At 30.7% G+C, this 15,144-nt stretch overlaps 2 protein-coding genes across 2 annotated transcripts in view; one reads left to right on the forward strand and one right to left on the reverse strand.

Moving 5' to 3' along the window:
• LOC144840142 (protein O-mannosyl-transferase TMTC3-like) overlaps positions 1 to 6,951 on the forward strand; it is a 90,317-nt gene extending 83,366 nt beyond the window's left edge. The window contains exons 14-17 of the mRNA XM_078695832.1: positions 2,653 to 2,773; positions 4,468 to 4,569; positions 5,635 to 5,718; positions 6,155 to 6,951. Coding sequence (XP_078551958.1) covers positions 2,653 to 2,773; positions 4,468 to 4,569; positions 5,635 to 5,718; positions 6,155 to 6,418 — 571 coding nt within the window. The 3' untranslated portion in view covers positions 6,419 to 6,951. The remainder of the gene's footprint in view (positions 1 to 2,652; positions 2,774 to 4,467; positions 4,570 to 5,634; positions 5,719 to 6,154) is intronic.
• A 3,768-nt stretch (positions 6,952 to 10,719) lies between these two features.
• On the reverse strand, positions 10,720 to 13,535 carry LOC144853437 (uncharacterized). Its single transcript, XM_078711136.1, has 4 exons — positions 13,105 to 13,535; positions 12,235 to 12,352; positions 11,029 to 11,723; positions 10,720 to 10,860 (listed from the first exon to the last, which is right to left on the reverse strand). The coding sequence occupies exons 1-4, from the start codon at positions 13,295 to 13,297 to the stop codon at positions 10,832 to 10,834; spliced, it is 1,035 nt and encodes a 344-aa protein (XP_078567262.1). The 5' UTR covers positions 13,298 to 13,535; the 3' UTR covers positions 10,720 to 10,831.
• Positions 13,536 to 15,144: the final 1,609 nt, after the last annotated feature.

Below are 15,144 nucleotides of genomic sequence, written 5' to 3' on the forward strand. Positions count from 1 at the left end.
GTTTGTAAATATTTAGTTAGCATTTATACCACACAATGAGATTTTTAGAGGGGGTAAGAACATTGATTGTAAGAAATATAGAAAGCAGACTATGAGCAATGTTAGACAATATATTATAGAATCTTATAGAAAGCTTTATATAAAAGATGAACATTTATAGAGGGCATACTGCATTTAGCAATCGATCTTCAGTGAATGTCAAGTTTATGATCACAAACTATATTGCTTTTAAACATAGTAAATGTTGTAAACTGAAATATGTATGACATTTAGTGAAATGAACGGTATACACATGACTGAGTGCACCTGTGTGAAATATAAAAACCGAAGCAGGTCTTCCCACGAGAACTTACCTAACTTAAAAAGTAGACCACAAACGCTGATATAACATATCAACTGTAATGTTAAAGAGGAGTATAGGAATTTATATGTCATTTAGTGATGTTGGGTACCCATGGAAGGTAATCTTTGTCACCTCCCATGTTTGTTTTTCATCTTTTTTTAAATCTGCTTGAGGGATGTTACCTCTACACCCTTTACTCTGACATACTGTACTTATTTTTAAATATGCGCATTACATGCAGCAGAAAATGGTTGAACCAAAATGCTTGTAATGCTTTTCTGAAAGATATATAAAGATTATAAAACAAACAAACAAACAAAAGATATATAAAGATTATAAGTATACACTACATTCAGCAACCTACCATTTTATATTTAAGTAGTGTAACAGATGTTTTCAAATTATGTCTAGAAGTATAATTTTATAGCTTTTTTGTAGTTTATTATAGATTCTACAAAATTATTATTAGACAAAAGAAGTTTGTTTGATCAGTGGGTTAATTATACAAACTATAGCTTGTTGGGGTAAATAGTAGGATGAAGCAAGGCTATCCACATTATATGATTTCCAACTAAATCCCACATCATGGTTAACAAAATTTGTATACATAAAAGCACATGTTTAGAACTGCAAAGTTATGTTTTACATCATCCCCTATATAGCCAACAATGCACTTGGCTAGTATTTCATGTTATAGCTCCTCCCTGGCCATCTTCGGGCTCTTTGATTAGTTTAATTTTTTCTTCTATGTCAAAATTGTTAATGAATGACCCTTTCTCACAGAGTTTACAAACACCAAGGTGCACCATCATGCAAAACTCCACAGTTTTGCTAGATGATGTAAAAAGGAGTTTATTTTTGTCACTTATGTTGCTTTGCCATAACTAGTTTTAATATGATAATGTATCCATACATTGAAAATTCAATCATGTTTTGAAGTAACCTGTTTCTAAAAATATATAAAATTGCACTTTTCAAACCAAACAAATGTGCGTCTATATTTCAATCAATTTGGAGAAACTCAACAGTTCTTTTTTGAACTACACACATGGTATACCGCAAACTTTATATCAACATTTCAATCGTTAGTGATTTTCCATATAAAGTATGTGATATATTTAACTATTTTCTGTTATGAATTCATGTCTTGCTTTCCAATTTAGGAAATCAATGATGCAGGAAAAATAAATATCTAGAAAGTGCTGACTCGTTATCAAACGTAATTGTCAATTAGTATTTCTTTGAAGAATATCTTTTATTAAATTTAGTAAAAGCTTATATATAATGTAATTATTATCTTCCAAATGTTACATTAATGTTTGTATGCAAATAATCATCTCAATGTTTTGCTGGAAATTTGCTAAAATACAATCCTGTGTAGATTTAAGTTTTGCACTAGAGTAGAAAACATGTTTTCTGTTAAAACAGTCGCAAGGTAGAACTGAAAAAAGTGTATTGGAATGTGTATTGAAATTTCATAATTAAAACTCCTGTTATAAATGTAATTTTTTCTTATTACATATTAGATCGAAGATATGTAATTAAAAAAAAAGTAATTCTTTATCAATTTATAATGAGCATAATGATTGTACTATTCATCACTTGAGGTGTGGGGGATCTATAAGTTATAGTTTACAGTAATTACAAACGCTATGAATTTGCAATCGGTTATGGCTTTAAATAAATATATAATTCATACATTTAGAGCAAGAAGGCCATTAAGAGGCTTTATCGTAACACTGTATAATGAGTGTCGTCGAGACAGAACTTATAGTATGGTATCATCAATGGTAATAGCAAAATTAGTTTAAGAGGCTACAAGAGTGTTTTTTTGTAAAAGAAAATGAACAGTATAACCTGGATTAAACCAGGAATTTTGTAACGACAATACCATCATGTACTGGACTTTCACATTTTTGTTTTCCATATGCCTCCGGTGATTCGCAAATATCAATTTCTCTCGCAATCGGAAATATTTTAATTTGTTTTAGCATAGCAAGCACTTAATCAACATATTTATTTATTTTTATTATTGATTACAATTTCTGCCAAATACAAAACAAACAGACATATATGGTAAAAATTCTAACTGCATCCTTTATTATTTCCAGGCATATTTTACCATGGCTATTCATTATTTTACAAAATGTATATATTTTATAATTTAACATAGGGCCTAGGAATTGGCATTCATAATCACCAAGCTAAAGTACCATTACTAAATAGCTAATACTTTGTTAGTACCTTTATCAATTTGGCTTTCTTGATACACACTATATAATGGTTTCTTTTTTTTCTTTCTTTTCTAGGTTGAAGAAAGTTCTTGCACAAGATCCACACAATGCCAAAGCTTTCTTCAATCTTGCAGCTCTCGCTATGGACAGCGGCGAAACTGACCAAGCAGAAATGCTCTTTAAAAAAGCATTAGAGGTATTTCCATTCATGATATTAAACACATCTTTAGAATGCAATAGCAAACAAACAAAAATCATCCTCCTAGATGATGATCGCCAAAAGGTACAAACACATTCTCGTAATGAGATATTTTTGGTTTTTTTTGCTAAATCGATCAAAAAACATCATATTTACAGACAGATTTAGAGTCATTGCAACAAAGAGGTTTGCAAACATCATTTTACACTTGTGTAAGAATTTGAATATGTGGCCATCAAGATAATTAACCTACTTTTGAGTTATACGTCATATTTCTCAAGTGTGTTCAAATTTTGTGTTTAACACTTTTGTAATTTGTCAAATGTTACTTTGTGAATTATGATACATTTACATAATGATATGTGCCATGTGGACAATTATACAATATTTATAATTCTAAACATTTGTATCTGAAATAAAATGAATTGACATTAATGCTTAAAGATGTATTGTCCCCCTGAAAAAATAATTCTTAACAAAATTTTTGTTGAATATGCAATTTTAATGTAACATAATAGTTATCCACGTTGCCCAAAAATTGGATCGAAAAAAAATGTATTTACCTGAAAAAACTGTAATTTAAAGGAAAAAATGGCCAAATTGGCTGCCAGCCAGTGGGTTTTTGGTTGAATTTAACCATTTATTTTGTCAATTTATAGGTGAAAACATTTTTTTTTCTATGGAAGTGATTAACTTTATTAAAACTACAAAATAACATATTCAAAGTGTGATTTAATTAATCTTCATTTTTCATGTTTTTGAGGGACAATACATCTTTAAATCAACCATAGAACATTTTGTATGATATTTACCTTGTGTTTTGAAGTTTTACACATTTTGTACCTTATCTGTTATATACTACAGTATGCAGTATACATACTTTACTATCTCTTTATATGTAAATTTTGATTTAGAACAAATTTCATCGTTAAGTTCAACAATACAATACATTTTGTACCTTATCAGTTATATACTACAATATATAGTATACATACTTTAATATCTCTTTATACAGTATGTAAATTTTGCTTTAGAAAAAATGTCATCATTGAGTTCAACAATACAATGTCAAGGTGGTTAGGTTGTCTGCGTAACCTTGACTATGTCAAAACTGTACGTTTAATTAGGCTAAATTACTGCACTAACGCCAAAGTTTATGCACATTTAGCCGTAATTACATTGTTGTAATCAGTGATGGCGCTTCATAAGTCGCCAAAGGCTTCGTTCCCATCATCGTTTCTGTGGATTTAGCATTCATGGTGCCTAGATGGCCTAACCATTGCCCATATATATAATAGACAATTATCTTGCGTGCGGTGATTGTAGTTGATGTGACAATGACAACCCTGGGGAATGATTGCAATCTCTCCCCTGGGTGTTTATTTATCAAATGCATTGTTAGGCTTCGCTAAGGTTTAATATTAGGATCCATTAAAAGTTTATCACCTGTGATAAGGTCTAAAAGTGCAGTATTATTATAATTTTTTATATCTTTCCAACACATAATTATTAAGCTTATATCATATTGTAATATTATGGTTATTTTCTTTATATTATAACAATATACACTATTTTTGTGGTTTTATCGTTAAAAAAACACACAACTGGTATTTCTATAGTTGTGATTTAATATCATACTTTTTACATATAATAAATAATTAAACTAAAAAACTAATTGTATTTTCTTGTAGATTGAGCCATTGTTCCGAGGTGCCTTGTTTAACATTGCTTTACTTTATTCAAACAATAACAGAAGCAGAGAAGCAGTTCCTTATTTGCAAACATTACTAAATGTAAGTATAATATTAATTAATATATTTTATTTGATCTACTTAAAGATATATTGTCCCCCAAAGGCCTTTGAATAGGCCATTTCGCAGTTTTAATAAAGTGAATCACTTCCGTAGCAAAACAAATGTGTTAAATTCAACCAAAAACCCATTGACTTTTGCCTATTTTTTTGCTTTAAATTACAGTTTTTCAGGTAAATAATTTTGTTTTCGATTCAATTTTTGGTCAAAGTGAATAACTAGTATGTGACGTTAAAATATATTCAACAAAAACATGTTAAACAATTATTTTTTCAGGGGGGACAATATATCTTTAATTCTATGCTAGAATATAGTCCTATCCTAATTGTTACTGTATTTCAGATACCAGACCTTTGTTAATGCAGTTTAAGTATAATCCCACCCACTGATTTATACACAACTTTGTAGCCAAGCCTATGGGATTATACTATAAATTTAAATATGTTTGTGGCCATGGTATAATTATCACCCGTATGCATTTACAGTATTCTATAGGGGTTAATTATGAGATATCTGTATCCATAACATTTTATTATTAGCAACAACCCTTTACAATACATAATACTAATAGGGGTAAGTGCACTGTAAGTTGTACTAAAACAAACACAATGCATAGATGTATTAGCAGTAAATAAAATTTCAAATACAGTTGTAAAATATCCTATAAAATTTGAAGATGTTTACCAGTTATTGTTACTGTTTTTTATTATTTTTATGACCTAGTGTTAATAATTTGACTTATTCTTGACCTTTTCAACATTATTCTTTGTTAAAAGTTTAATGAATCATGTATACACAGAATACAATGGAAGTATTTTTAGACTAATTTATAGCGATAGTAATTGAAACTTGGGTTAGAAAACTATAGAGGGCAGTGTAAAGATATTTTGTTACAGAATGGTTTAAAATTATATTATAAACTACTAATTAAAATATCCGCCCCATGGCAGGTTTCAAATGTGGTTTAAGTTTTAGTTTTTTAAGTTTATTTCAAGATTTATTTGTAAATCGGAATGAATTTAGACTTATGCATTGATGTTTTTACAGGCGTACCCAAGACATACAAAAAGCTGGATTTTGTTAGGAGACATTTACATCAACACACTGAAGCAAGTTCCAGAAGCTAAATTGGTAATTACTCAATACTTTACATTGCATCATCCTTCAAATGGTAAAGTCCTGTTTGAAAAAGACTAGGGATTGTTGCCTGGTCTATGCTAATCCTGGTCCCGTTCTGGGCCCTGCACTGCAGAAGTCGCCCAGTATAAAAAATAAAGAAATGGAAAACAATTATAATGACAGTCTTGAATGGAAACATCAATGCAACTCTGAAGTTGTCAAAGTAAATTTGAAGGGTATAGTCTAAGTGTGAATACACCATCATACTAAGGCTAAGGGAAGCATTATATATACAGCCATAAAACACTTCTGAAGAGTCTAGAACAATCATGAAGACCCAGTGTAATCATAGAAACTTGAGGGCAAACTGAGGCATGTTGACTGGATTATAAAATTATTTGAGAGTATGTTTTCATTGTGTTTAATTGTTAAATAAATTATTTTACAGTGTTTTCAGAAAACAGTAGAGATTGATCCAACAAATATCCAAGGGCAGCATAACCTGTGTGTCATCTACGTGGAGGAGGGGGATCTTGTTACAGCTAAGCATTGTCTCGAAAAGGTGGTTCAAATGGCACCAGGAGAGAGGTATATCAGGAAACACTTGGAAATCGTCCGGAGCAGGATTGAAAAGCAGGAACAATTAAAACTTAAAAATAAACAAATAAATGAGGATAAACACAATAACTCAAAGAGATTTGGTGCTAAGTAGGAAAAGAAGCAGTGTATATATAGAGAGGTTGGACAACTCTCTTGCAGGCGCCATCTTATTACCAACAGCATTGCCGTCAAGTTATTCTATAACACTACCAGTGTAGACTTTCTGAAAAAGGGTGCATCCTGGAGATGGGTTATGGGAGGGGTGGGGTGAATCTATTGAAAATGTTTAGGGGTGCAATTACAGATATATTTTTTTAATTTGTTGAAAGTTATCTGTGTCTGCATAATTGTTCTTTCAAGGATTTCAAATGATGTTTGTTTTGAAATATTGGTCATTTTGGATGTGCAATTTTATTGAAATTGGACATGACAAAAGTTTTATATCTTCATATATTAGATTAAAAATTCTAAATTCTCTGCAATGAAAAAATGTAGTAGTATAAAGCCTAAAGATAAATATAAAACTAGTCTAAACATCTTCTATTTTATGAATTGGATATTATTCCATTAAAAAATGAATTTAACTCTCATTTAATTTTCAACAAATCAAATTCAACATGATATTTCAGAAGTTTTTTTAATGAAAATTTATTCCAATAACATGACCAAATGTTGTTTGTTTAAAGATTACATAGTTTATGAATTAGTTTAAAAATGACCTATAATGGTTAATTCTTATAAGTCAATTCAATTTATATAGTTTACAAACTATAACAGTACTTTAAATTGTTCTTTTTATGTTAAATATTATTGTGAATTAGATTCTCAGCTTATGAAGTTATCCCATCGTGTTATAGATTAATAATTGCATTTATTTTGTATCTTTCATTGAATTTAGGTACAGACTACTTAAAGATTTAGAAACAATCTCATATATAAACATAATATAAACACAAGATATGCCACAGAACTATACTATGCTGGCCACAACTGAAAGGAAGTACCACTTATACATCTGGACTGTGCATGGTCAGTGACACTATTACAGTAGTACCTCTATTAAGGGGACACCTTGAAGACCTTGTCCCACAAATAGCAGTTAGCTGTAGTGTTAAAACATCTCTCCTCATTCGTGTCACCGTAGAGTGTCCTCTTAATAGGGGTGTCTCAAAGGAGGAATTCTACTGTATAATAAATTGTTCAGCATTTAAATATAATAAGAAAAAAAGTAATAGCACAAAATTCTAAAGTAACGACAAGGAAAACTCACCCTTACTTACTCAGTAACTTTTGTTACTGCAGTAGTTGCTTTATGGAACATTTCTTTGATAAATACTTGATATGTGATGCCCTGGTTTGTAAGTGATATATCTTATGTTTATATTATCATTTACAAAAGAAACAATTATTTAATAGGTTTATAGTATGCGCTCTAAATCATTTAATAATTGATATTTGAAATTGGTTTTTTTTTTTTATCTAATATAGAAACGTTTAAGGAATACTAATGAAATATTATATGTATATACGTATTTGGGTGTATATATATATAAATATAATTCTTTTATGTACAATGTTCTGTAAAAATAAGAAAGGATATTTTAGGTATATTATGGGGAAATTAACGAAACCAAAGTGAATTTATATAACCCTAGTTTAGCATTGATATGAGTTTCACCAAAAAAAAATGTTCTCTTATTGTGATTTATAACGTTGTATATGTGACGCAAATTCGAATCCCACCAAAAACCAGCAGTTTGTTGCTGTCATTGTAATGATGCGTATGTGTATTGACTATGTTGAAAATGTGAATTTATTGTAGAGTGAAGTACGCAAAAGGAAGGGAACTGATTGTGTGTGGGGAAGGTGATTTGGGAGGGGACAGGTTTTACTAAAGAAACCCACTTGTTATGATTGCTTTTACAAATAATTGTAGAAAGATTACAGATGCACCTCCGAATTATAAGGAAATCACAAATATCAGCATTTATAATTCTTATACTCATATTGATGATTTGAAATCAAGTTGGATCTTCTACCCAACTTTAAAGATCTTTCCTAATGAAACTTATCTTTTCATTTCACTTCATTTTTTCCATATTAATAATGTTAAACATTTTTTTGTCCAGTTTTGATCTACTCAAATTGTGTTTTATACTTTTGCCAGTTTATACTTGCGAGGTTTTATAAATACATCTTCCCTTTTTAGTGTGGTGCTTTTAAATATAAAGTAATAAAACAATCAATAATTTATTCTAATAATTTTAATATCACCATCATCATTATCTTCTTTAGCACTGTCTACCATAGTTCCATTATCATCATCATTATCTTCATATTATCTACATTGCATTGTAAACATCGTCAATATCACAACCGCACTTGTCATCGTCATAATCATAATGTGATTACAGTACTAATTCAAACAGCATTTATTTCATTTCAATTTAGCACCAAAAATAAAAATATTGTTCTTTATACAAGCTCACTAATGTAATTTGTGTTTTTAAGGAAACTATTTTAACTAACTTGATCCCATCATGAAGAAATAATTCTTATTTCTCCATGACTCGATATAACAACTCAACGAAATTAAAGTTCATCAAGTATGGAAGAAGGGGACAGAAATCTAAGAAATCATTTTTATTATTGGACATCTTTAGGACCCAAAAAAATGTCCCTTTATTGGGCTGGGTATTTCCTAAATAGGGATTGGTCCAAAGGAGGGGTTCTACTCTACTTTTTTGAAGAATTAAGTTCATTGTTTTTTTATTACTAAAATCACTTGTTGATCTTTTATCTTTACTAAACAAACTTAAGTTTATCTTTATAAATTATCTATTGAAAAACAAATTATATAAATCATATTTTTATAAATAAATATGCCTATGCTTTAATAATGATAATATTAATTTTTCATGCTGTTTCTTCATTTTTATAGTATATTCCTTAAGTATATTTTCTTGTGTTATTGTATTTAACAGCAAACATGTGTTTCATGCTAATTCATGTATTCATGTCACATTACTGTGTTACCATAATGTTTAAAAAATGTGACCAAAATGTCTTTTTTACGCAATTATCCAAATACTTAATTTATTTTTTAATTTTTGGTTTATGCAATTGTATTTTGCTACAGTAAATTTATTCCGCAATCAGTTTTTTATTTCTAAGCTATATATCAACAGGATTGCTTAAAAACTGACGCAGTGAAAAGTTTGTGTATCCCTGTAGAGTGTTACTTGGGACCAACTTACAGTTTCTACGTACACCTGCTCTGAAATGAAAGTTCAGCTTTGGTTTTGCGTAACAATATATGTTTCTGTTACAATATCTTTAATAATATATCGACATAAAGACCAACTTGTTAAAAATCGAAAACCTTGACAATAGTATTCGTGTTTTCGTGGGCTTTCGTTCGTTATTTTTTGCGAAATGTCCAAATATGTTTTGGTAATGCTCTGGCAGTAAAAATAATAGTCTTTCACCTCGTTAATTGTTGGTAATTGTTAAATGCACGAAACAGTCGTTTTACACAAAAAGACGTGGTAGAATCAGTCTAGTACATCGCTGGCATTTGAACGCGTGTGTACAACGCTGTACCATTTCATCAACGTTTGAACGCCTGCGTACAAACGATGTACAATTTCATCAACGTTTGAACGCCTGCGTACAAACGATGTACAATTTCATCAACGTTTGAACGCCTGCGTACAAACGATGTACAATTTCATCAACTTTTGAACGCCTGCGAAACCAACGCTGTACAATTTTATCAACTTTTGAACGCCTGCGTAAATTTCTTTCTTTCATGATTTCACTACCGATACTACTACAATTTTGACAAATTATAGTAGGCCTATATTCGTTAATATATTCAAAAAAATTATCAGACGAAAATGTTCTATTTATCGGTCGCACAGCCCTTTATTCTCGATGACATGAATGAAATATGTACTTTCTTTATTTTTATTTCTGAAAAATTGTATACGATTTATTAAAAAATAATATTATTTTCGCTGTTGAATATTAATTATTGTACATAAATGAAAAGGAAATATTTTTTGTGATTTTTTGCATACGTTTGCGATGAAATCAAGTATAATAAATTTTGACCTATTTTATAGGAAAACTTTACATTATGTAGTGTGAATTTAATGTACATTGTGTTATGTTAGTTATAAAGAATTTATCATCAAATTCGAACATCAACCGCACAACCAAGAAATTCATCATTCTCCATCGTAAGTTGGTATATCAGGTGAACATGGGTATCTTAATTGTTGGATTCGCCGTGTCCGTTACAGTATGTAAATAAATCATTAATGACAATTTTTAACAACTAGGTATGTTTTTATTTTATTTCTTTCAGCTAAATAATACATAATAATGAACAAGAAAATGGAACTGGAGCGCCGACGAGTCAAGATGTTCCAACTCTATTAACCTCAGTACATAACAACACAACAGATGACATGGTAAAATAAAAGCTATTGCACAAGAATTAATTTATGTCCGTTAACTATCAATCAGAAGATGACGTAAGGTCCATTTCTGCAATTAAATTAGAAAAACAAAACATTAGTTAAACCTTTATTATAAGCATGTTAAAATAAGAGGGATATTTTGCCGGCTCGTTTCAAGATTTTGTTGGGACATTTATTCATTCCACTGTTATGTTAATTATTCCGTAAGAGTATTGTTATAATGGTGATAACATACCTGCGTTAAACAGCACTTGTTCCGCATCTTCTAATACTAGATTATTCTTTGCTTCTGCTTTTGGCAAAGTTTGCTTAATATCTGCCCTCTTTCTGTTGATATTAGGGTCTAAAATGTTCTCATATCTTTTTTTGTTTCTCTCGCGAAGTTTTTCTCTCGCAATCGGATTGAAATAGCGTTTCTGGTTGACACTTGCGCCCTCGTCCGATGGGAAAGTTGGAAGGACATCCGGGAGCCCGCTACTACTTTGATTATAACGATATTTCTCAACACTTTTCCAACTTACGAACTGTTTCTGAAATCTTACCGTCTGCTCGTTGTCAAATCTCTGGCGGATTTTTCTTAAATTGTCCACTTGACGTTTCCAATTGTGTTGACGTGATTCTTCCTTCTGAACAGCTTGCTCGTGTTCTGTTTTTGCCTCGGTTATCTGAATATCTTCTAGTTTGCTTAGTAGTCGTTCATGTCGCTTTATTTTTGCACTTTCGTTCATGTAAACGGACACTAATGTCCTCACTTTCTTATGGTGTGCTTTCCGAAATTGTTTTTCCTGTTGAACAGGTATTTTTCTTTTGGTCACCTGATCGTACTTTTGTCTAGTATTTTCTAAAACTTTCAACTTCTTTTCATGGTCGTCGTCAATGGGCTGTCTATTATCTGATGTAAGCTTTATGCTTTCTTCAAGGGTGTGTACTCTGGGTAAATAAGACGTAATAATACTGAGAAACCTAATGTAAACAGTGTTGTAATAGCTTTTCAATTATGAAACCCATGTGAAAGTTTGTGACAAAAGATTTTATAATGGCCTTTTAACAAAATACAAACACTTCTATTTGATGAATAAGCTCAGCATAGTTGTTTTGCAACCTACCAACGGCTACTGTAAAGTTTACGTTGATGATTTTTATAAACGAAATGAATCGGCTCGATCAGGCCTATATTATATTTAACCAATATGAACAAATAGGTATATAATGTATGACTAATAGTAATAAAATTTAAGTGAGCCGGTCACTGAATTTGAAGCATAGTTATGTAGTGCCGTCCTTCTGTACACGTTTTATACAAGCCTACTTTTAAGTTAATTCTATCAATATTATAATATATTGTAATTTTACTAATACCATTTTCTTTTCTTTTAGTACTCTCCCCCATCTTTGTTGCCAGTGGTTTAAATTAATCGTTGCATAAAGAACATTAATTTACCTTTCCGTATTTTTGGATGGTGTTACCGTCCTGTTTCGTATTCGTAACTCGGCCTGCCTTGTCGCCCATCTGCTACTTTGGTTGGAACTCCACCCATCATTTACACCAGACTTCTTACCTTTTGTAAGAGCAAATGTATGTTTAAAGCCTAGTTCACATTAGCGGAATAGATCGATATATAGTCGGTGTGAGTCAAGATGTGACGTCAAATTGTCAATGTTAAGGGATTGCTTGTAGAAAGCCAATTGTGTTTCGTTCCATTTTGGAAATATTAACCATTAGACGCATTTGTGAGAAATAGGACCAAGCAATTCAGGAATAGAGAGTAGGCTAAACTACAAACTGAGAAAGATTACATAATACTCATAGTTACAAATATGGCTCTTTGACCACCGACAGAAGGGTCCTTTCCATGTCAACAGACACGTGTGTATAGGTCTATGATTTATCTTGCATAGACCGCAATCGATAACTAAATTGCATTGCAATATTTACAATAGAATACCACGGTGAAATAACGGCAAACATTCGGCTTATTCAATGCACGTATGGTTATTTAAACAACATTTAATTTAAGGTTATTAAGTAATATTTCATTCTGTATAGCCTAGATGGCCTGGTAACAGACTATTATGAAAACACGGACGATTGAAAGATGTATAACAACTTAGCATTTTTCGTTGCTATGCGGCTGAACTTAAGATAAGTGTTGGGTGTGTTCCGATTATTTTGTTTTAGAAAAAAGGAAACATTAAGAAATATAAGTAAATGTAATCAACCGCTAAAGTGCTTTTCTATTGTCTATTTTTGTTGATATTTTTATCTAGGCCTACTATTATCTATTTCTATTATCGATATCTGATAGCTTACCTGCTATAGAGAACCAAGTATGTATTGGTCGTAGATGACCATTTCCAGTAACTTTAGAGGGTTTTGACCCTTCGGCAGAACGTTGATGCCTCTGTGTATCACCATTAGATGTCACCATACAGGGCCTAATATGACATATACGTTGTGGACAACTACTAACACGGGTTACCTCTGAGAACCGCTCAGTAGACATTTGGTGTATTGTCGGGTGATGTCGTCTGCTAACTAGTGTATCATTCACTAGATACACGGTGATATAGGCCGGTGAAACGGTAATATAGGCTAATTAATTAAGTCTCTGAGTTACTGGCAATATTAAACTAAAACCTCTTTCAAGTTGTCCGTCGCAACCAATTGCGTACACTGTATATTCTGAGAACAATACTACCCACGAGACGGACGCAGTTATATTAAATCAGTGTTATTTATTTAGTCAATACATGCGGAGATTGGGTTGTTGTATTAGAAAGTAAACATTATACGTTAATGGTACAATACAGACGGCTCAGCTGATTTAATTCATCTATATCCGACGCAGTACTAGTAATTGAAAACGTTCAATTTGTTTGCCTGTAAAGTTTCATATATCTTACAAAACTGCCTAAAAATTACATCTTATAACCAAATATTTGTGTCATTTTCGTCGGTTGGACATTTTTCCTTTTAAAAAAATCCCTTAAATCAGGGATGTTTTCGAAAATGACCAAAATATCGACTTTTAAAATTCAATTTATGCAATAATATATTGCTATAGAAATAAAGAAATTTACTATATCATAATTGACATGCGCAGAATCACATAATGTGTTCTGGGCATGTTACCCCAACATTTTAAAAGGTCGATACTTCGGCCATTTAAAAAAAAAACTATACTACAGGGAAATTTTCGAAAAATGACCAAATTTCGATCCTTTTATTTTTTGACAAAACTGATTACTATGACTCTAAGATGATGATAACGCAATATATGCGCATTTATGGCAATATTATTGCATAATAATTGAATTTTAAAAAGTTAATATTTTGGCCATTTTTTAAAAAATCCCTGTAGGCCTAATTTTCGAAAAATGACTAAATTTCGACCCTTTTATTTTTTGAAAAAACTGGTTACTATGACTCTATATGATGATGATAACGCAATATATGCGCATATATGGCAATTATTGCATAATTGAATTTTAAAAAGTCGATATTTTGGACATTTTTTAAAAAATCCCTGTACTATACTACAGGGAAATTTTCGAAAAATGACCAAATTTCGATCCTTTTATTTTTTTGACAAAACTGGTTACTATGACTTTATAAGATGATGATAACGCAATATATGCGCAAATATGGCAATATTATTGCATAATTGAATTTTAAAAAGTCAATATTTTGGCCATTTAAAAAAAAATCCCCATACTATAGTACAGGGAAATTTCCGAAAAATGGCCAAATTTCAATCCTTTTATTTTGTGACAAAACTGGTTACTATAACTCTATAAGATGATGACAATGCTGTATATGGCAATATTATTGCATAATAATTGAATTTTAAAAAGTCAATATTTTGGCCATTTTTGAAAAAATCCCCATACTATAGTACAGGGAAATTTCCGAAAAAATGGCCAAATTTCGATCCTTTTATTTTGTGACATTACTGCTTACTATATTACAATTGACATGCTCAGAATCACATAATGTGTTCTGGGCATGTAACTTCAACGTACTTGAAAAGGTCGAAATTTGGCCATTTTTCAGGACATTTTTGACTGGTTATACATATAAGAGTGTGATAATGAAATTTGTGTGCATATATGGCAATATTATTATTATATTTTTACAAAAATGGTTACTATAAAATAGTAACCAGTTATGTCAAACAATAAAAGGATTGAAATGTTGCACTGTACTATAGTAAAAATATATGATTGATTCACAAAGCATAGAAACAATACGAATGGAAATTATTAACAAGGCAAATATTTATTTAAAAATTACAGTATAATCACATTTTTACAATGATCCCAATATCTTAAATAAAAATATACATTTTTA

This window comes from Antedon bifida, chromosome 1 (genome assembly GCF_963402885.1).
Source record: "Antedon bifida chromosome 1, ecAntBifi1.1, whole genome shotgun sequence".
Classification (NCBI taxonomy): Eukaryota; Metazoa; Echinodermata; class Crinoidea; order Comatulida; family Antedonidae; genus Antedon; species Antedon bifida.

Bases quoted from the DNA above. Each gene is read 5' to 3' on its own strand.
- LOC144853437 (XM_078711136.1), bottom strand. From the start codon at position 13,297: ATGTCTACTGAGCGGTTCTCAGAGGTAACCCGTGTTAGTAGTTGTCCA. The intron at 12,353-13,104 runs GTAAGCTATCAG...CTCTTACAAAAG, and splicing joins TACTTGGTTCTCTATAGCAG to GTAAGAAGTCTGGTGTAAAT. The intron at 11,724-12,234 runs GTAAATTAATGT...TTATTTACCCAG, and splicing joins CCATCCAAAAATACGGAAAG to AGTACACACCCTTGAAGAAA.